General features: G+C 48.8%; 1 protein-coding gene across 1 annotated transcript in view; it reads right to left on the minus strand.

The window, feature by feature from the left end:
- ADGRD2 (adhesion G protein-coupled receptor D2) overlaps positions 1-22,859 on the minus strand; it is a 248,331-nt gene that overhangs the window by 124,693 nt on the left and 100,779 nt on the right. The window contains exon 16 of the mRNA XM_066582034.1: positions 21,816-21,969. Within this exon, the coding sequence (XP_066438131.1) occupies positions 21,816-21,969 (154 nt within the window). The remainder of the gene's footprint in view (positions 1-21,815; positions 21,970-22,859) is intronic.

Here is a 22,859-nt window from a genome sequence, read left to right on the forward strand (position 1 = left end):
GACCGAGTCAGAGCCTAGGACCGCTCACGTCCTACCCACCCCCAGAATTGCGGGCCCCAGCTCAGTGCTGGTATCTGCGGCGGTGTATGCTTCCTCCACTAAACCACCCTCCTCCTCCTCCTACGCAACCTCTGTATCGCAATCAAGATGTGTCAGCAGCAGCACGTCGTCACCAGTCGGTGTCGCGCGGCGTGGCAGTACAGCGGTGGGCAAGCGCCAGCAGGCCGTGCTGAAACTACTCAGCTTAGGAGAGAAGAGGCACACGGCCCACGAACTGCTGCAGGGTCTGACAGAGCAGACCGACCGCTGGCTTGCGCCGCTGAGCCTCCAACCGGGCATGGTCGTGTGTTAATTTGGTGGTTCAGCGCTTTCTGAAAAGCTACCCACGCTTCTCAGACCTGCTCGGAAAGGTGCGCCGGCTCAGCGCACATTTCCACAAGTCGAAGACGGACGCTGCCACCCTGTGGACCCTGCAACATCGGTTTAATCTGCCAGTGCACCGACTGCTGTGCGACGTGCCCACTCGGTGGAACTCTACGCTCCACATGTTGGCCAGGCTCTATGAGCAGTGTAGAGCTATAGTGGAAGACCAACTCCAACATGGGCAGCGTAGTGGGAGTCAGCCTCCTCAATTCTTTACAGAAGAGTGGGCCTGGTTGGCAGACATCTGCCAGGTCCTTGGAAACTTTGAGGAGTCTACCCAGATGGTGAGCGGCGATGCTGCAATCATTAGCGTCACCATTCCTCTGCTATGCCTCTTGAGAAGTTCCCTGCAAAGCATAAAGGCAGACGCTTTGCACTCGGAAACGGAGGTGGGGGAAGACAGTATGTCGCTGGATAGTCAGAGCACCCTCATGTCTATATCTCAGCGCATTGAGGAGGAGGAGGAGGAGGGGGAGGAGCATGAGGAGGAGGGGGAAGAGACAGCTTGGCCCACTGCTGAGGGTACCCATGCTGCTTGCCTGTCATCCTTTCAGAGTGTATGGCCTGAGGAGGAGGAGGAGGAGGAGGATCCTGAAAGTGATCTTCCTAGTGAGGACAGCCATGTGTTGCGTACAGGTACGCTGGCACACATGGCGGACTTCATGTTAGGATGCCTTTCTCGTGACCCTCGCGTTAACGCATTCTGGCTTCTACGGATTACTCGGTGTACCCACTGCTCGACCCACGGTATAAGGAGAATCTTTCCACTCTCATACCCGAAGAGGAAAGGGGTTCGAGAGTGATGCTATACCACAGGACCCTGGCGTCCAAACTGATGGTAAAATTCCCATCCGACAGCGCTAGTGGCAGAAGGCGCAGTTCCGAGGGCCAGGTAGCAGGGGAGGCGCAGAGATCAGGCAGCATGTACAACGCAGGCAGGGGAACACTCTCCAAGGCCTTTGCCAGCTTTATGGCTCCCCAGCAATACTGTGTCACCGCTCCCCAGTCAAGGCTGAGTCAGCGGGAGCACTGTAAAAGGATGGTGAGGGAGTACGTAGCCGATCGCACGACCGTCCTCCGTGACGCCTCTGCCCCCTACAACTACTGGGTGTCGAAGCTGGACACGTGGCCTGAACTTGCGCTGTATGCCCTGGAGGTGCTTGCTTGTCCTGCGGCTAGCATCTTGTCAGATAGGGTGTTTAGTGCGGCTAGGGGAATCATCACGGATAAGCGTACCCGCCTGTCAACCGACAGTGCCGACAGGCTTACACTCATAAAGATGAACAAAGCCAGGATTTCCCCAGACTTCTCTTCTCCACCAGCGGACAGCAGCGATACCTAAACAATACGTAGGCTGCATCCGCGGATGGAAGCATCGTTCTCTATCACCATCAAAAACGGGGACCTTTTAGCTTCATCAATCTGTGTATTATATTCATCCTCCTCCTCCTGCTCCTCCTCCTGAAACCTCACGTAATCACGCCGAACGGGCAATTTTTCTTAGGCCCACAAGGCTCAGTCATATGACTTTAGTAAACAATGTTTATACGTTTCAATTCTCATTAAAGCGTTGAAACTTGCACCTGAACCAATTTTTATTTTAACTGGGCTGCCTCCAGGCCTAGGTACAAATTAAGCCTCATTAACCAAAGCGATTAATGGGTTTCACCTGCCCTCTTGGTTGGACATGGGCAATTTTTCTGAGGTACATTAGTACTGTTGGTACACCAATTTTTTGGGGCCCTCGCCTACAGTGTAATCCTAGTAATTTTTATGGGCTTCGCCTGCACTCATGGTACAGCAAGGTGTGTGGGGTTGGCCTACACTTTTGCTGCATAAATGTAACTGGGGCCTTGTCTATACTGCAACTACTGAAATGTGCAAGAGACTGTTATCTCCCTAAACTGCTGCAACGGGAATGTTACTGTGGCCTGTCTTAACTTCTACTACTACTGAAATGGAACTAATACTGTGCTCCCCCTATACTGCTGCTTCGGAATTGTTACTGGGGCCTGTCTTGACTGCTACTACTACTGAAATGGAACTAATACTGTGCTCCCCCTATACTGCTGCTAGTGATATGTTACTGGGGCCTGTCTAGACTGCTACTACTACTGAAATGGAACTAATACTGTGCTCCCCCTATACTGCTGCTTCGGAATTGTTACTGGGGCCTGTCTGGACTGCTACTACTACTGAAATGGAACTAATACTGTGCTCCCCCTATACTGCTGCTAGTGATATGTTACTGGGGCCTGTCTCTAATGCTACCGCTGAAATGTTACTAATTCTGGGCTCTACCTATACCGCTGCTAATGCTATGTCACTGGGGTGTGGAAACGAAGGCCTCCCAAAGACATGATGGTGGCGAGGCCATTTCCCACCAACGCGGTTACTGTTAAGGTGCATATAACCACGGACACGTTGAGACGACACGTAGTGCCTCAAAAACATCCCCCTCCTCCTCCAACAATGAAAACATTCTTGGCAAATACCTTTGCATAGGTCCGTCTGGTGGCAGTCCAAGAATTTCACCTTTACCGACACAACAAGAGTGCCCCCCCCCCACCATCCCCCCGCCATGGCCCACTTAATCCTGGCCGCATTCTGAAAACCAACTAAATAAAACCGCGCTACTAGGTCCGCAGTCGCCACCACATTCCCACCAACGCGGTTACTGTTAAGGTACATATTACCACTCTGACTGGGGCATGCACTGTGGGCCGAAGCACACCTGTATTGTATGTGACGTTAGCTCTGCTGAGCAGGGCACTGCAATAGGATACATTAATGTACCGCCGAAGCCCACCTGCATTTAATCTGACGTTAGCTTTGCTGTCCAGGGCACTGCAATGGGATATATTTATGTACCGCCGGTGGCTTCCTGGGACCCGCCCATGCTGTCGGTCCACACGGAGTTGTGACTGCCTGTGTCTAACGAAGCCCACCTGCATTAAACCTGACGTTACCTCAGCTGTGATGGGCAATGCAATGGGATATATTTATGTACCACCGGTGGGTTCCAGGGAGCCACCCATGCCGTGGGTCCACAGGGACTTCACATAAGGGAGTTGTACCTGCCAGTGTCTATGTATTAAAAACCCCGGTCAGACTGGGGCATGCAGTGAGGGCCGAAGACCACCTGCATTTAATCGGATGTTACCTCAGCTGTGATGGGCAATGCAATGGGATATATTTATGTACCGCCGGTGGCTTCCTGGGACCCACCCATGCTGTCGGTCCACACGGAGTTGTAACTGCATGTGTCTACTTCTAAAGAACCCCAGTCTGACTGGGGAATGCAGTGTGGGCCGAAGCCCACCTGCATTAAACCTGACGTTACCTCAGCTGTGATGGGCACTGCAATGGGATATATTTATGTACCACCGGTGGGTTCCAGGGAGCCACCCATGCTGTGGGTGCACACGGAATTCCCATTGCGGAGTTGTACCTGCCTGTGACTATTTATAAAAAACCCCGGTCTGACTGGGGCATGCAGACACCTTGACAGAATGAATAGTGTGTGGCACATGGGTTCCCCGTTGCTATGCCCACGTGTGCAGCTCCTGATGGAGGTGGCACAGGATTGGATTTCTCATTGCTTCTGTACAGCATTGTGGGCTATCGCCCCGCCCCTTTTAAAGAGGGCCTGCGGTTCCTCCTCATGGCAGACGCACTTATAAATAGACATGAGGGTGGTGTGGCTATGAGGCCAGCGTGTGGCATGAGTGCAGCTGAAGGCTGCGCAGGGACACTTTGGTGTGCGCTGTGGACACTGGGTCGTGCGGGGGGGTTGGGCAGCATGTTAATCCAGGAGAAGTGGCAGCGGAGTGTCATGCAGGCAGTGATTGTGCTTTATTGGAGGTAGTGTGGTGCTTAGCTAAGGTATGCCTTGCTAATGAGGGTTTTTCAGAAGTTAAAATTGTTGGGAGGGGGGCCCACTCTTGCCGCTATTAGGGCTTAATAGTGGGACCTGGGAACTTGAGATGCAGCCCAACATGTAGCCCCTCGCCTGCCCTATCCGTTTCTGTGTCGTTCCCATCACTTTCTTGAGTTGCCCAGATTTTCACAAATGAAAACCTTATCGAGCATCGGCGATATACAAAAATGCTCGAGTCGCCCATTGACTTCAATGGGGTTCGTTAGTGGAAACGAACCCTCGAGCATCGCGAAAAGTTCGTCTCGAGTAACGAGCACCCGAGCATTTTGGTGCTCGCTCATCTCTACTGATAACCTCTTAGAGAAAGAGGCGCCAGTGATGGATTACAAAATGCTAGCCATTGAGGTGGCCCTCTTCCATGTAGGATTCTCTAACCTCCTACTGGGGGTTAAACACTCCACTATGGCAAGAGATACTATTGCCGCTTGGAAAATAACTCATAAAGCCTCCGGACTTCCTTTCAAATTGTTAAAAGATATGGATCTATGAGAACATCGAGAGTTCAGGGAGGGTAAAGACAATAAAATGTTTGAATTGTGGAATAGCAGAGTTATTATGACGGTTCAACACCTTCTCCACCAGGAGGAACCTAGATACAGAGTGTTAAGGTAGATGTGTGAAATATATGATCTGCCTGCATCTCACTTTTTGCCGTATGCACAATTATGGAGCTTCTTACTCAATAGGCTTGCCGATGTCTCTAAAGAGGCGATAATCAACCCAATAGACTTACTCATACGAGCATCCTTACAGAGACACTCTATTCTGATCTATACGCTAGATGCAGGGAGGGGTGGGCAGTATTAGACAATGCTTCACTGTGGAAGAGATGGGTGCGGGAGCACCAGGATCCTGAGATATCTCAAGGGATACTTGAAGGATGGATCGCCGTAAGGAAAGGCTTAACAAACGAAAGATGGCGGGAAACTTACTTTAAAATCATGCATGGAGCAATATACGGCTTCGACATCCCCTGTGTCCCAAAAGCCCTGCCAGATTGTAGGCATGCTTGAGATGCTCCCAGCCAAAATCCGATTTTATGCTTGGTATCTGGCACTGTCCTAAAATTAAAACTTTTTAGATGGAGACACAAATACTATTGTGTGACCTTGGGGGATTGACTATACAGTTAACACCACAGGTTTGTGTATCTCCCTAGTCACACTAGAAACTCTGGTATGATACCATTCTTTAATAAGGAAAAAGGTGTTTGCTGAAAATTGGCTATGAGCCAAATCCCCGACAATATCAGATATACTACAGCAATTAAAATATATTCTGAGAATGGAAAGACTGGAATTAGAAAAATGCGCAGAATCCCAAGCCTCAAAGTTTTTTTTAAAAATGACGAGTTTTTATAGAAAGGTTTCTTGACTTAAACAAGATCATTGAATGCATGCGCCCGTTTGTCAACACAACCTGGTATTATATCCAAGATGACGCAAATCGTTTGGGGAAACTAAAAATAACAGAAAGGGATAAGTCTTGACAATACAGGAGAAGTGTTAACAAGGGCTAATTATAACTTTGGATTTCGATTTAGAATAGCCCTAAAATAGTAAACAGAAAACCAAGGGAAGACACGTGCTGACATGCCAATAATTTCCACCTTTATTCATTGATTCACTTATTTAGCGGAGTATCATGGGGGGGGGGTTAAAAGTTAATAAGTTATATCTGTCAACATATATATATATATATATATATATATATAGTGAGACATTGAATGAAGGGGTTAACTCTGGGCAGTCGCTATAATCCGCCTGGGTTCAGGCATTACGCCCATTAGGAATGAGGGGAGTCCGTGTCTCACTGCATGAGACATGGGAAAAATCAGGGAGTGACGTGATCTCCAGCAGTTAGTTGCTGGAGATTTTTTTTTTTGTAAAACATGTTTGGGCCTGTTTTTTTTTTGGAATGGATGGCAGGCTTGGTAGTGGGGCTGTCCATTTCACCCCCTCCACTCCAGGTCTTACTAGGGGGAGGCAAGCTCCCCAGGTGTAGAGGCTGGGTAATTAACCCAGTCCATAAAGTCTGCAAAGAGGCAGACAGAGGAGAGGTCAGTGGCAGCTAGATGCTGGAAGCTGCTGGTCTTGTGAGACGCCTTATCCCTTACCAAGGGACAAACTGGACTTTTGCACAAGCGTGTGGTTTTTATGCGGCTGCAACAAGCCTTCCGTATAGTCAGGGACGAACTCTGTATGGAAGGTGCTGGATAAGCAGGATTTTGGTTTATGCCTGTATTTTGTTCATTTTCACGCCTTCTAATAAACACAGGCCAAGCCTGTATGGACTTTATATCTTGGTGTGGTCCCTGACTGCCGCTCACACTGCAACCCCGCGCTCTACGTGAGATAATTCTCCCACAATATATATATATAAACAATAAGTGATATATACAGTACAAAATATATTTTTAGAAAATACTGTACATAAAATGTCTAATTTTGGTGCTAATAAGCATCGGGTTCTTAATATGCATATAAATATTAATAATGAGCAGAGATGACAAGTCACAGGTTATATTTTACAAATGTATTTCAAATGTACGGTATGACATAGTTGGGATAATTTTTGTTATTTCATAGCATTATTTCATAGCATAAAAGTACTAAATTTAATTAAAAGTAAAAGAAATACTTATCCTGTATTTCCAGGCTGTAGTAGGTTAACACTATGTTTTCAGGTTCCATCCATGTGTTCTGTCCCACTTTCCATTTCAAATCTCAAAAATGGTATTGGGACAATCTGCTTTGTGGAAAAGTAGCAGTGTAGAAAGCTGCTAAAGTGGAGGCCAGTAGGTCTCTGTTTTAGAAAGCTGCTGACATGGAAGTCTATTGTGTTCCATTCAAGTACCTTTCTACAATACCACAGATAGGTTCCATCCATGAGTTCTGCCCCAATCCTGTTTCGGAATTTTAGACATAAACTATGAAGGAACCTGTAAACATAATGTAAACATACCTTTAGGGTGGCCATACACATTAGATACAAGTGGATTGACAGTTGGCCTTTCATTGAATGAACAATCGTCTGGTGAACAATTGTTTCGCAGATGGAACTATATTCAATGTGGTCCATATTAACAGTTACAGTTGTTCAAACTGGCTATATAAGTTCAGTGACAATGAGCAATCGACAAAGATCTTTCCGGGAACATTCTTTCAAAAAAAGATCTTTTGTCCAACTATCGTACAAAACTTTCAAACATGGCCGACCTCTTTTCAAATGATAAAGAAGCAAAATCCAACTTTAAAAATAGGCAAACAGCACTCACCAATGGATGACCACCATTGACCGCAACTCTGTAGGGTAAGATCACTGGGAAGGAAGGAAAAGGCTCCGCGCTCCTGTGAATGTGACTACCGATCCGTTCAAAAATCCATTCAGATGTATGGCTTTGTCATAATTTTTTTTAAACAAAGTCCTTTAGGCAACGCATTTCGGAAATAATATTCGTGTACTTACTAGCGGAGGAAGCCGTGTGTCCCTGCCTCTATCACAGACGGGGAGGAGAATCCCCGTGTGAGAGACGTCACGTGCGCGTTTGTTCCATGGAATGCACGCTGCTTTCCATATTTAATATAAACCTTATTTCACTCGGTCTGTGGGACAGTGTGCTTGCACAAACCAAAGGCAGGGAACATCGGACTTTATTTTCTGAGTCTGATTGAACTCTTCCTGGTAGCTCTTATGACTTTTGTTTCTCTTCCCTCCGCTTTTCCCTCTCCTCCGCTGGTGATGGTTTTTGTTTTTTTTTTATCATGGGTGTTTTTGGTGTTAATGGCGGATAGAATTGATGAATTTTCGACCTGGTGACTGATGGTGTGATAATTAGCGCAGTGTTTTTTTTTTCTTGTGGGTATGATGTCTGGTTTAAGTGCTTGCGCTATCCATTCTCTGGTGTGCGCCCCTAAAAAAATGAATTTTCTCATTGGTTATACTGGCAGACGTCTAGTTAATAGCAGTGTTCCATTCCTGTTGGGATTTTGTGGATATTCCTATACTGCATGATGCCATGGATTCTTGAATATCTGAGTTTTCCAATACTAGAAAGTTTGGTGGTGAGGGGAAGATCCGGGTGAACTCAGGATTTTCTGTTCGAAGCTCTGTGAAGCAAGGTTAGAGTCTTGCATGTAGGGATCTGAGATTATATTGTTGATACATACCGATAATTATCTTTATGCGCTAGTTTATAAGTTTTTTTATATTCACTAGGGAAGTATTGTTGGTTTTTGTAATCTGAATAATCTCTAATAAGTTTATACATTTTTCGGAACATTCTGGGTATTTCTATTATATGAGTATAATGTTGTGGATGAAAGTCCATAAATTAATAAAAATGAATGTTGGAAAGAATTAAGTGGAGCGATGAAATGGCCAGGTCTTTTCTTTTTTCTATCAACCTTATGATCATCAGATTAGTAAAAGTATTTAACATCACCTGCCATTCACCAGTGAATGTGTCATTTTTGGGTAAGGCAGATTTAAAAGGGACTCGCAGTTCCCTAGGGGCTAGCATATTCTCCTTATAAATTAGAAGAAAAAGCCATTCTATTGAATGTCTCCATAAGTCGTTCAATAGAGATGAGCGAGCGTACTCGGCCACGGCCCTTTTTCGCCCGAGCTCCGCGATTTTCGAGTACTTCCGTACTCGGGCGAAAAGATTCGGGGGGCGCCCTGGGTGAGGGGGGGTTGCAGCGGGGAGTGGGGGGGAGAGGGAGAGAGGGCTCCCCCCTGTTCCCCGCTGCTACCCCCTGCTCCGCCATGCCTCCCCCCGCCCCCCGGCGCCCCCCGAATCTTTTCACCCGAGTACGGAAGTACTCGAAAATCGCGGTGCTCGATCGAGTAATTACTCGAAACGAGTAGGTTCGGTCATCTCTATCGTTCAACAGTGACTTAAGGTTCTTCTTGGGTGGAGATTGTTTATTAAGGGTTAACGTCTCGACTGAGGGCCAGAAGTCCAGCAAAGTGGGTGGTAGTTCTGATATTTTTAGTTCATCAAGGCCTCTATGTTTGATGTGAATGGCATTCTTAATTCTTAGAGGTATGCTTGCTCATTCTTTTTTGATGGAATCAATCGTCACCCAAGTTGGCATCTCCCCAAAAAAGTCGCACGATGAGGAAACCATAGAACTGAATGGATTTTTGAACGGATCAGTAGTCACATCCACAGGAGTGCAGAGCCTTTTCCCTCCTTCCCAGTGATATTGACCACAGTGTCTGATTATTCAGGCTGCTTTTTACTCCTGACGTATCTCCAGTGGTCTGGATAGTGGATGAGGACTAATCGATACGCAAACCGGGACAAGAGGTGCAGGTGGGTTTTCCCTATCAGGGTTATTCCACCTTGCAGCAGGTGAGTCAATACTCATTGTCCTGTTAATAGCTACAAGCAGGCTGCATTGTTTTAATTTATTCACTTGTTTTTTCCTGTATGGTAAGATGCTTCAGCCTGAATTAACCCTTTCCAATCCACTGTCTGACGTCTAAAGACATTATGATTTAGGGCTGTACAGCTCCAATTTTGGAAGACATCCGTCGGAGTTCTCTTACTGTATATTGCCAGCCTCTCTGCTCTCGGAGCCTATCCAACGTGTCACCTCATGCAGTACAGGCTTTAGCCAGCATATAGCGCCATTGTATATCGGCAGAAAAAGAGTAAGCCCCCCCTAGGAAAACCAGGATACAAATTGGATTGGAAAGGGTTAAAGAATATCAAATATCCAGAAAGGAAAGATGAAAAGGCAGCACTCCTTGGTGTTTAGAATAAAAGCAGCACAAAAATAGCGGGTGCAAAACACAGGACACGGTGCACAAAAAATAGGCGACAGCTTCACGGATCCTAGGGAACTTAAACGCAATGCCCCATTTGTTGCTCAGTAACCAGTAAACAATTAAAACAAACAGTGAAAATCATAGAAAAACGTGCAATTCATGCCTGCCATTTTACCTCTTACCACCATATGACGTAAGGTTATTTCCTGGCATCGAGGTACCTACCGCAACATTATGTAACCTTGCGTGATGTGGAAGGCGTGAGATCAGAAGAAATCTTGCGCCATCCAGCAGCGGAAGGCGGCTGTGACTGATAGCCAGCCTCCCGCTGCAAAAGCTGGGGTGATTAAGGATAGTGACCCAATTGTTAATGCCTTACATGCCGCGATCTATGTAGAGCATGCGGCGATTTTGTAGTCTTGCAATGTTGCAGGCTCCAAAACATCGCTTTTGTGGAAGAACCCATAGGTAAGCATGGGCTCTACTTACATGCGATTTGTAGCATTGTCGCATTGATAAAATCGCCCGTGTGGATGCGGCCTTAAGCCCGTAGCTGCCACTCCAGTTGTAATAGATCTCATGTTTTCAGCAATACGTTCGTAAAAACATCTTATAGATTTCCCTTTATAAAATAGTAACATAGTATGTTAGGCCGAATGAAGACAATGTCCATCTATGTCAGCCTGTTTCAACCTCCTTGTTGATCCAGAGGAAGGCAAAGAACCCCAAGAGGCAGAAGCCAATTAGCCCATCCGTGCAAAAAATTCCTTCCCGACTCCCTAATGGCAGTCAGACTAATCCCTGGATCAACCTATAATAGTTCCTACCTGTCTGTAAGACCCGGATCAACAACCGACTGGTCACTTAAAATTTATATCCTGTAATATCCTTCTAGAAAGACATCTAGTCCCTTCTTAAACTCCTCTATGGATTTTGCCATCACCACGAAGATGACATAAACTACAAAAGAGGACTTGCAGTTTTTGGACATTTTGGTAACAGTTAGACAGCGGTTTGTGCACAGAAAAAAACCAATAACGAGGAACACGTATTTGCATTGTAATAGCTACCATCCCAATTATGTCAAAAAATCAGTGCCGTACGGGCAGTTCATATGTTTGAAAAGATGAAACAGCAATGACGAAAAGTATCTTCAACAGTCATGTGAATTTAAAAAAAACCCAACTATTATGGTGGTTTCACACGGGTGAAAAAATCACGTGATCTTCGCCTAATGCGAGAGTCAGTAAAAAGCAGAATATGAAACTAATGAGTTTCAATGGTTTGCTTCCCATCTGCGATGTTTTCACTGATGCGATGTTGAGAGAGCAAAAAATCGTGGCGTACTCTATCGTTCTGCGATTTTTTTATCTGTAATTTTTCCCTATGGAGCCTCTTTTTTTACGGCATCGCAACACAACTTTGTTCGATGCTATTTTAACATTAGAAAGCCCTATTGACTTTTGTGATAAAAAATTGCATGTTTTTCTTGCACGATTTTATTGCAGCAATGCGATGCGAGATTATTCTTTAAAAAAAGCATTGCTTATAATGGGTGGAGCGACCTGCTGTGTGAAGCAGTTATTAATCTGCAAGTCGTCTTTTGTAGTTTATGTCATCTTTTGGTCTATTTTATATAGGAAAAAACTATAAGATGGTTATTAGAGATGAGCGAGTAGTGTCTTAGCTGAGTATCTCCCCGCTCGTCTCTAAAGATTCGGGGGCCGGCAGGGAGCGGCGGGGGAGAGCGGGGAGGAACGGAGGGGAGATCTCTCTCTCCCTCTCTTCCCCCCGCTCCCCGCCGCAACTCACCTGTCACCCGCGCCGGCCCCCGAATCTTTAGAGACGAGCGGGGAGAAACTCGGCTAAGGCACTACTCGCTCGAGTAATGTGCCTTAGCGAGTATACTCGCTCATCTCTAATGGTTATACAAACGTATTGCTGAACACATAAGATCAATTACAACTGCGGGAGCTACAAGGTTATGGCCCCCTGCACACGGCAGAGCCGGATTCTGCATGTGGAATCCCGCAACGGAATCCAACTCAGACAGCAGCGGCGCCCACACGTACCTGATCGCTTTCATTTTAATCTGTGCTGCGGATTTCTCAAGTATGCAAGAAGAATCGATCTTGCATAGCATGCTATGGGCGCTATTTGCTGTGGATCCGCGGTGCGGATGCCCACCGCAGATTCCTTAGCAAATATTTGTCTGTAGGCAGGAGCCATAATCCAACATGTGAGAGAGGAACATGGAGGTAATGGGAAAGTTTTGCAATTTGCAGCTCTTGAATGAGTGTACTGGCCAGAAAATGATACCAAGGAGTGCCGCCTCTTCATCGTTCCTTACTGAATCTTTTCAGATGATAACTGCCTGTCACAGGTTGGCTAGAATTAATATTTATTGTTAAATTTCACCCAACCATTTTGGTTGAAATCGTTCATTTTCATCAACTTTAGTCTAATGTATTTGGGCACCTCTATCCCCATTGTTCAAACTGCCCTACAAGTTTGTGGGATGGTCATTCAGTTGGTATGCCTACCTGCCCTTCTGGTCTATGACCCCCATGGACAAAGCCAGTGGATATAAGAAAACTGTGTTTTCATTGCCACTAGAGATGAGCGAACACTAAAATGTTCGGGTGTTTGTTATTCGAAACGAACTTCCCGCGATGTTCGAGGGTTCGTTTCGAATAACGAACCCCATTGAAGTCAATGGGCGACCAGAACATTTTTGTATTTCGCCGATGCTCGCTAAGGTTTTCATGTGTGAAAATCTGGGCAATTCAAGAAAGTGATGGGAACGACACAGCAACGGATAGGGCAGGCGAGGGGCTACATGTTGGGCTGCATCTCAAGTTCACAGGTCCCACTATTAAGCCACAATACCGGCAAGAGTGGGCCCCCCCCCCTCCCAACAACTTTTACTTCTGAAAAGCCATCATTAGCATGGCATACCTTTGCTAAGCACCACACTACCTCCAACAAAGCACAATCACCGCCTGCATGACACTCCACTGCCACTTCTACTGCGTTACATGCTGCCCAACCGCCCCCCCTCCCCCCCCACAGCGCACACCAAAGTGTCCCTGCGCAGCCTTCAGCTGCCCTCATGCCACACCACCCTCATGTCTATTTAGAAGTGCGTCTGCCATGACGAGGGACCGCAGGCACACACTGCACAGGGTTGGCACGGCTAGGCAGCGACCCTCTTTAAAAGGGGCGGGGCGATAGCCCACAATGCTGTACAGAAGCAATGAGAAATAGAATCCTGTGCCACCGCCATCAGGAGCTGCACACGTGGGCATAGCAATGGGGAACCTATGTGCCACACACTATTCATTCTGTCAAGGTGTCTGCATGCCCCAGTTAGACCGGGCTTTTTAATTCATAGACACAGGCAGGTACAACTCCCTATTGTGAAGTCCCTGTCGACCGACAGCATGGGTGGCTCCCTGGAACCCACCAGCGGTACACAAAAATATCCCATTGCATTGCCCAACACAGCTGAGGTAGTAATGTCGTGCGTAATACAGGTGGGCTTCGGCCCACACTGCATGCCCCAGTCTGACTGGGGTTCTTTAGAAGTGGACACATGTAGGTTAAACTCCCTGTGGACCCACAGCATGGGTGGGTGCCAGGAAGCCACCGGCGGTACATAGAAATATCCCATTGCATTGCCCAACACAGCTGAGGTAGTAATGTCGTGCGTAATACAGGTGGGCTTCGGCCCACACTGCATGCCCCAGTCAGACTGGGGTTCTTTACAAGTGGACACATGTAGGTTACACTCCGTGTGCACCTACAGCATGGGTGGCTCCCTGGAACCCACCGGCGGTACACAAAAATATCCCATTGCATTGCCCAACACAGCTGAGGTAGTAATGTCGTGCGTAATACAGGTGGGCTTCGGCCCACACTGCATGCCCCAGTCTGACTGGGGTTCTTTAGAAGTGGACACATGTAGGTTAAACTCCCTGTGGACCCACAGCATGGGTGGGTGCCAGGAAGCCACCGGCGGTACATAGAAATATCCCATTGCATTGCCCAACACAGCTGAGGTAGTAATGTCGTGCGTAATACAGGTGGGCTTCGGCCCACACTGCATGCCCCAGTCAGACTGGGGTTCTTTACAAGTGGACACATGTAGGTTACACTCCGTGTGCACCTACAGCATGGGTGGCTCCCTGGAACCCACCGGCGGTACACAAAAATATCCCATTGCATTGCCCAACACAGCTGAGGTAGTAATGTCGTGCGTAATACAGGTGGGCTTCGGCCCACACTGCATGCCCCAGTCTGACTGGGGTTCTTTAGAAGTGGACACATGTAGGTTAAACTCCCTGTGGACCCACAGCATGGGTGGGTGCCAGGAAGCCACCGGCGGTACATAGAAATATCCCATTGCATTGCCCAACACAGCTGAGGTAGTAATGTCGTGCGTAATACAGATGGGCTTCGGCCCACACTGCATGCCCCAGTCAGACTGGGGTTCTTTACAAGTGGACACATGTAGGTTACACTCCGTGTGCACCTACAGCATGGGTGGCTCCCTGGAACCCACCGGCGGTACACAAAAATATCCCATTGCATTGCCCAACACAGCTGAGGTAGTAATGTCGTGCGTAATACAGGTGGGCTTCGGCCCACACTGCATGCCCCAGTCTGACTGGGGTTCTTTAGAAGTGGACACATGTAGGTTAAACTCCCTGTGGACCCACAGCATGGGTGGGTGCCAGGAAGCCACCGGCGGTACATAGAAATATCCCATTGCATTGCCCAACACAGCTGAGGTAGTAATGTCGTGCGTAATACAGGTGGGCTTCGGCCCACACTGCATGCCCCAGTCTGACTGGGGTTCTTTAGAAGTGGACACATGTAGGTTAAACTCCCTGTGGACCCACAGCATGGGTGGGTGCCAGGAAGCCACCGGCGGTACATAGAAATATCCCATTGCATTGCCCAACACAGCTGAGGTAGTAATGTCGTGCGTAATACAGGTGGGCTTCGGCCCACACTGCATGCCCCAGTCAGACTGGGGTTCTTTACAAGTGGACACATGTAGGTTACACTCCGTGTGCACCTACAGCATGGGTGGCTCCCTGGAACCCACCGGCGGTACACAAAAATATCCCATTGCATTGCCCAACACAGCTGAGGTAGTAATGTCGTGCGTAATACAGGTGGGCTTCGGCCCACACTGCATGCCCCAGTCTGACTGGGGTTCTTTAGAAGTGGACACATGTAGGTTAAACTCCCTGTGGACCCACAGCATGGGTGGGTGCCAGGAAGCCACCGGCGGTACATAGAAATATCCCATTGCATTGCCCAACACAGCTGAGGAAGTAATGTCGTGCGTAATACAGATGGGCTTCGGCCCACACTGCATGCCCCAGTCAGACTGGGGTTCTTTACAAGTGGACACATGTAGGTTACACTCCGTGTGCACCTACAGCATGGGTGGCTCCCTGGAACCCACCGGCGGTACACAAAAATATCCCATTGCATTGCCCAACACAGCTGAGGTAGTAATGTCGTGCGTAATACAGGTGGGCTTCGGCCCACACTGCATGCCCCAGTCTGACTGGGGTTCTTTAGAAGTGGACACATGTAGGTTAAACTCCCTGTGGACCCACAGCATGGGTGGGTGCCAGGAAGCCACCGGCGGTACATAGAAATATCCCATTGCATTGCCCAACACAGCTGAGGTAGTAATGTCGTGCGTAATACAGGTGGGCTTCGGCCCACACTGCATGCCCCAGTCAGACTGGGGTTCTTTACAAGTGGACACATGTAGGTTACACTCCGTGTGCACCTACAGCATGGGTGGCTCCCTGGAACCCACCGGCGGTACACAAAAATATCCCATTGCATTGCCCAACACAGCTGAGGTAGTAATGTCGTGCGTAATACAGGTGGGCTTCGGCCCACACTGCATGCCCCAGTCTGACTGGGGTTCTTTAGAAGTGGACACAGATGCATTTACAACTCCCTGTGGACCGACAGCATTGGTGGGTGCCAGGAAGCCACCGGCGGTACATAGAAATATCCCATTGCATTGCCCAACACAGCTGAGGTAGTAATGTCGTGCTTAATGCAGGTGGGCTAAAAATTTATTTGATTACACTGTAGGCGAGGGCCCACAAAAATTGCTGTATCAACAGTACTAATGTACATCCAAAAAATTGGCCATGGCCAGCCAAGAGGGCAGGTGAAACCCATTAATCGCTTTGGTTAATGTGGCTTAAGTGGTAACTAGGCCTGGAGGCAGCCCAGTGTAACGAAAAATTGGTTCAAGTTACAGTTCCAACGCTTTTAAGCGCATTGAAACTTTTAAAAATTGTTTAGAAAAATTATTTGAGTGAGCCTTGTGGCCCTAAGAAAAATTGCCCGTTCAGCGTGATTACGTGAGGTTTCAGGAGGAGTAGCAGGAGGAGGAGGAGGAGGAATATTAGACACAGATTGATGAAGCAGAAATGTCCCCGTTTTGGATGGTGAGAGAGAACGTAGCTTCCATCCGCGGGTGCAGCCTACGTATTGCTTACGTATCGCTGCTGTCCGCTGGTGGAGAAGAGAAGTCTGGCGAAATCCAGCCTTTGTTCATCTTGATGAGTGTTAGCCTGTCGGCACTGTCGGTTGACAGGCGGGTACGCTTATCTGTGATGATTCCCCCAGCCGCACTAAACACCCTCTCCGACAAGACGCTAGCCGCAGGACAAGCAAGCACCTCCAGGGCATACAGCGCTAGTTCAGGCCACGTGTCCAGCTTCGACACCCAGTAGTTGTAGGTGGCAGAGGCGTCACGGAGGACAGTCGTGCGATCGGCTACGTACTCCATCACCATCCTTTTACAGTGCTCCCGCCGACTCAGCCTTGACTGGGGAGCGGTGACACAGTCTTGGTGGGGAGCCATAAAGCTGTCCAGGCCCTTAAAGACTGTTGCACTGCCTGGGATGTACATGCTGCTCGATCTCCGCACCTCCCCTGCTACCTTGCCCTCGGTACTGCACCTTCTGCCACTAGCGCTGTCGGCTGGGAATTTTACCATCAGCTTGTCCGCAAGGGTCCTGTGGTATAGCAACACTCTCAAACCCCTTTCCTCTTCGGGAATGAGAGTGGGCAGGTTCTCCTTATAGCGTGGGTCGAGCAGTGTGTACACCCAGTATTCCGTTGTGGCCAGAATGCGTGCAACGCGAGGGTCACGAGAAAGGCATCCTAACATGAAGTCAGCCATGTGTGCCAGGGTACCAGTACGCAACACATGGCTGTCTTCACTAGGAAGATCACTTTCAGGATCCTCCTCCTCCTCCTCCTCAGGCCATACACGCTGAAAGGATGACAGGCAATCAGCCGGTGTACCGTCAGCAGCGGGCCAAGCTGTCTCTTCCCCCTCCTCCTCATCCTCCTCATGCTCCTCCTCCTCCTCCTGTACGCGCTGAGAAATAGACAGGAGGGTGCCCTGACTATCCAGCGGCATACTGTCTTCCCCCGCCCCCGTTTCCGAGCGCAAAGCAGCTGCCTTTATGCTTTGCAGGGAATTTCTCAAGATGCATAGCAGAGGAATGGTGACGCTAATGATTGTAGCATCGCCGCTCACCACCTGGGTAGACTGCTCAAAATTACCAAGGACATGGCAGATGTCTGCCAACCAGGCCCACTCTTCTGAAAGGAATTGAGGAGGCTGACTCCCACTGCGCCGCCCATGTTGGAGTTGGTATTCGACTATAGCTCTACGCTGTTCATAGAGCCTGGCCAACATGTGGAGCGTAGAGTTCCACTGTGTGGGCATGTCGCACAGCAGTCGGTGCACTGGCAGCTTAAAGTGATGTTGCAGGGTGCGCAGGGTGGCAGCGTCTGTGTGGGACTTGCGGAAATGTGCGCAGAGCCGGCGCGCCTTTACGAGCAGGTCTGACAAGCGTGGGTAGCTTTTCAGAAAGCGCTAAACCACCAAATTAAAGACATGGGCCAGGCATGGCACGTGCGTGAGGCTGCCGAGCTGCAGAGCCACTACCAGGTTACGGCCGTTGTCACACACGACCATGCCCGGTTGGAGGCTCAGCGGCGCAAGCCAGCGGTCGGTCTGCTGTGTCAGACCCTGCAGCAGTTCGTGGGCCGTGTGCCTCTTATCGCCTAAGCTGAGTAGTTTCAGCACGGCCTGCTGACGCTTGCCCACCGCTGTGCTGCCACACCGCGCGACACCGACTGCTGGCGACATGCTGCTGCTAACACATCTTGATTGCGAGACAGAGGAGGAGGAGGAGGAGGGTGCTTTAGTGGAGGAAGCATACACCTCCGCAGATACAACCACCGAGCTGGTGCCCGCAATTCTGGGGGTGGGTAGGACGTGAGCGGTCCCAGGCTCTGACTCTGTCCCAGCCTCCACTAAATTCACCCAATGTGCCGTCAGGGAGATGTAGTGGCCCTGCCCGCCTGTGCTTGTCCACGTGTCCGTTGTTAAGTGGACCGTGGCAGTAACCGCGTTGGTGAGGGCGCGTACAATGTTGCGGGAGACGTGGTCGTGCAGGGCTGGGACGGCACATCGGGAAAAGTAGTGGCGACTGAGAACTGAGTAGCGCGGGGCCGCCGCCTCCATGATACTTTTGAAGGACTCCGTTTCCACAACCCTATACGGCAGCATCTCAAGGCTGATGAATTTTGCTATGCGGACGGTTAACGCTTGAGCGTGCGGGTGCGTGGCGGCGTACTTGCGCTTGCGCTCAAACACTTGCGCAAGCGACGGCTGGACGGTGCGCTGAACTACACTGGTGGATGGGGCCGAGGACAGCGGAGGTGAGGGTGTGGGTGCAGGCCATGAGGCGGTAGTGCCTGTGTCCTGAGAGGGGGGTTGGATAGCAGTGTCAGGTTGGGGCACAGGGGGAGAGGCAGCGGTGCAAACCGGAGGTGGTGAACGGCCTTCGTCCCACCTTGTGGGGTGCTTGGCCATCATATGTCTGCGCATGCTGGTGGTGCTGAGGCTGTTGATGTTGGCTTCCCGGCTGAGCTTTGCGCGACAAAGGTTGCACACCACTGCTCGTCGGTCGTCAGGCGTCTCTGTGAAAAACTCCCAGACCTTAGAGCACCTCGGCCTCTGCAGGATGGCATGGCGCGAGGGTGCGCTTTGGGAAACAGTTGGTGGATTATTCGGTCTGGCCCTGCCTCTACCCCTGGACACCGCACTGCCTCTTGCAACCTGCCCTGCTGCTGCCCCTGCCTACCCCTCTGAAGACCTGTCCTGAGTAGGTGTTGCAAACCAGGTGGGGTCAGTCACCTCATCGTCCTGCTGCTCTTCCTCAGAATCCTCTGTGCGCTCCTCCCTCGCACTTACTGCCCTCACTACTACCTGACTGCAAGACAACTGTGTCTCATCGTCATCGTCCTGCTCACCCACAGAAAGTTCTTGAGACAGTTTGCGGAAGTCCCCAGCCTCATCCCCCGGACCCCGGGAACTTTGCAATGGTTGGGCATCAGTGACGATAAACTCCTCTGGTGGGAGAGGAACCACTGCTGCCCAATCTGAGCAGGGGCCAGAGAACAGTTCCTGGGAGTCTTCACGCAGCTGAGCAGGTGTCATTGTAGTGGAGTGAGGAGGCTGGGAGGAAGGAGGAGCAGCAGACAGAGGATTCTGATTTGCAGCAGTGGACGGCGCAGAACTGCGGTTGGACGATAGGTTGCTCGAAGCACTTTCTGCCATCCAGGACAGGACCTGCTCACACTGCTCATTTTCTAATAACCGTCTCCCGCGTGGACCCATGAATTGTGCGATGACTGTCGGGACGCCAGAAACGTGCCTCTCTACTAATCGCGCCGCAGTCGGCTGCGATACACCTGGATCAGGAGTTTGGCCTGTGCCCACACCCTGACTTGGCCCTCCGCGTCCTCGGCCGCGTCCACATCCTCTAGGCCTACCCCTACCCCTCAGCATGCTGTATTACCAGTGATTTGATTTCACAGGCAGGAAATAAATTGGCGCAAGACTGCAGGCCAAATATAATTTTTTCCCTTTTTTGAAAACGAAAGGCCCCACTGCCTCTAGTGAATGAATAATCTAAGTTTAATAACTGTGCTGTGGCCCTGCTAATGTGTCACAGAACTTGAGGGTAGCAGAGTTATTATAACTCTGGCAGAGCAGGTATTTTTTTCCCAATTAAGGAAAGCAAATGGCGAAGCCAGGAGTAAAACGTAGCTGGGTGCGTCTGATTCTTAAACGTTGCACACGCAGCCGACACGTGTCCACCGCCCTTAGGACGGACAGAGGCAGGACAAATAGAATTTTTTTCAGTTTTTTCCCACCAAAAGGCAGCACTGCGTATATTCAATGAACATGAAAAGTTTAATAACTGTGCTGTGGCCCTGCTAATGTGGCACAGAACTTGAGGGTAGCAGAGTTATTATAACTCTGGCAGAGCAGGTATTTTTTTCCCAATTAAGGAAAGCAAATGGCGAAGCCAGCAGTAAACCGTAGCTGGGTGCGTCTGATTTTTAAACGTTGCACACGCAGCCGACACGTGTCCACCGCCCTTAGGACGGACAGAGGCAGGACAAATAGAATTTTTTTCAGTTTTTTTCCACCAAAAGGCAGCACTGCGTATATTCAATGAACATGAGAAGTTTAATAACTGTGCTGTGGCCCTGCTAATGTGGCACAGAACGTGAGGGTAGCAGAGTTATTAACTCTGGCAGAGCAGGTATTTTTTTTCCAAATTAAGGAAAGCAAATGGCGAAGCCAGGAGTAAAACGTAGCTGGGTGCGTCTGATTTTTAAACGTTGCACACGCAGCCGACACGTGTCCACCGCCCTTAGGACGGACAGAGGCAGGTCAAATAGAATTTTTTTCACTTGTTTTACAAGCAAAAGGCCGCACTGCGTATATTCAATGAATAATAACTGTGTTGTGGCCCTGCCTACACAATTCTTTCCCTGTAGTATCAATGGAGGGTGCAATGCTCTGCAGAGGCGATTTTGAGAAGAAAAAAAATATGCAGCACAGCTAACAGCAGCCAGCACAGTACTGCACACGGTTCAATATGGCCCTAGAAAGGACCGTTGAGGTTCTTGAAGGCTACACTCACTCCTAACACTCTCCCTGCCTATGCAACACTTCTGTCCCTAATGCCGGGTGCAATGCTCTGCAGAGGCGATTTTGAGAAAAAAAAAATTGCCACTGCTAACAGCAGCCAACACACAGCTATCAGTGGCCCTAATAAGGACCTTTGGGGGTCTTGAAGCCTACACTAACTACCAATTCTTTCCCTACAGCAGCTCCGGTACAAACAGCACTGTCCCTCATCTAACTCACAAGGCATCTGAGGCGAGCCGCAGGAGGGGCCGACTTTTATATTAGGCGGACACCTGATCTCGCCAGCCACTCACAGCAGGGGGGTGGTATAGGGCTGGAACAACACAGGAGGAAGTTGTAATGCCTTCCCTGTCTTTCAATTGGCCAGAAAAGCGCGCTAACGTCTCAGGGAAGGAAGTGAAAGTAACCCGAACACCGCATGGTGTTCGTTACGAATAACGAACATCCCGAACACCCTAATATCCGCACGGATATCAAGTTCGGACGAACACGTTCGCTCATCTCTAATTGCCACTAATTTGCCAGATTCTGGGCAATCTCTTAAAAATCATGAAATTGACATAATTCTGTAAAGTTGAACTAATAAAAGCACCTCACCCCATCCCGTGATGTAGTAAAATTTCATTCTTCGATCTTCACTCATGTTGACTGCAACGACTTTACTCCATAATAGTAAGCCTTCAACCAACATCCATGCAAAGGCCGCCATAAAAAAAAGATGGAGACATGCTGTAACTGTTACACATGCTACCTAATGAGATGGAAAGAAAATGTAAGAAAACCGAGATTAAAAATTTGATTTTGCCAAGATATCCGAACTTATAGGTGCTTCTATTTGTTTTACAGACCAATTATCTATTTGTCAATGAGCCGAAACATTAAAAGTGCCTAAAATTGGTTTCCTATTATATGCCCGGTTTATTCGGACACCTTTATCATACTGAGCATTAACTTTTTTCAGCAATTTGTGCTATAGTAGTTCTTCTGTCGGATAGGAACAAATGAGCAAGTCTTTGCTCCCCAGCAATGAGCACTGGGCACCAATGACCCTGTCATTGCTTCACATGTTGTCCTTCCTTGGACTTCTTTTGATAGGTACTAATTTGGCTTCCAAGACATCAACTTGAAGAACTGACTATTTTACTTGCTAAAACCTCCCACCAATCAACAGATGCCATTGTCAGAAGATGATCACTGATTTTAATGTTCTGGTTGAGCAATATACATATTTACACATATACATGTATATGTGTCAATAAGTATTGGTATATGTAACTATTTTTTCGAATGATCACAACTAGAGATGAGCAAACGTACTCGTTTAGGGCGATTTCGCAATTGAGCACCGCTTTTTTCGAGTAACTGACTACTCGGGCGAAAAAATTCGGGGGGCGCCGGGGGTGAGCGGGGGGTTGCAGAGGGGAGTGGAGGGGGGGAGAGAGAGAGAGCTCCCCCCTGTTCTCCACTGCTACCCCCTGCTCAACCACGCCGCCCCCCGGCACCCCCTGAATCTTTTCGCCCGAGTAGTCAGGTACTCGAAAAAAGCGGTGCTCGATTGCGAAATCGCCCTAAACGAGTACGTTCGCTCATCTCTAATTACCACATTAAGACAGCTTATACAATAACCAATGTGGTAACTAG

This window comes from Eleutherodactylus coqui, chromosome 10 (genome assembly GCF_035609145.1).
Source record: "Eleutherodactylus coqui strain aEleCoq1 chromosome 10, aEleCoq1.hap1, whole genome shotgun sequence".
Lineage (NCBI taxonomy): Eukaryota > Metazoa > Chordata > Amphibia > Anura > Eleutherodactylidae > Eleutherodactylus > Eleutherodactylus coqui.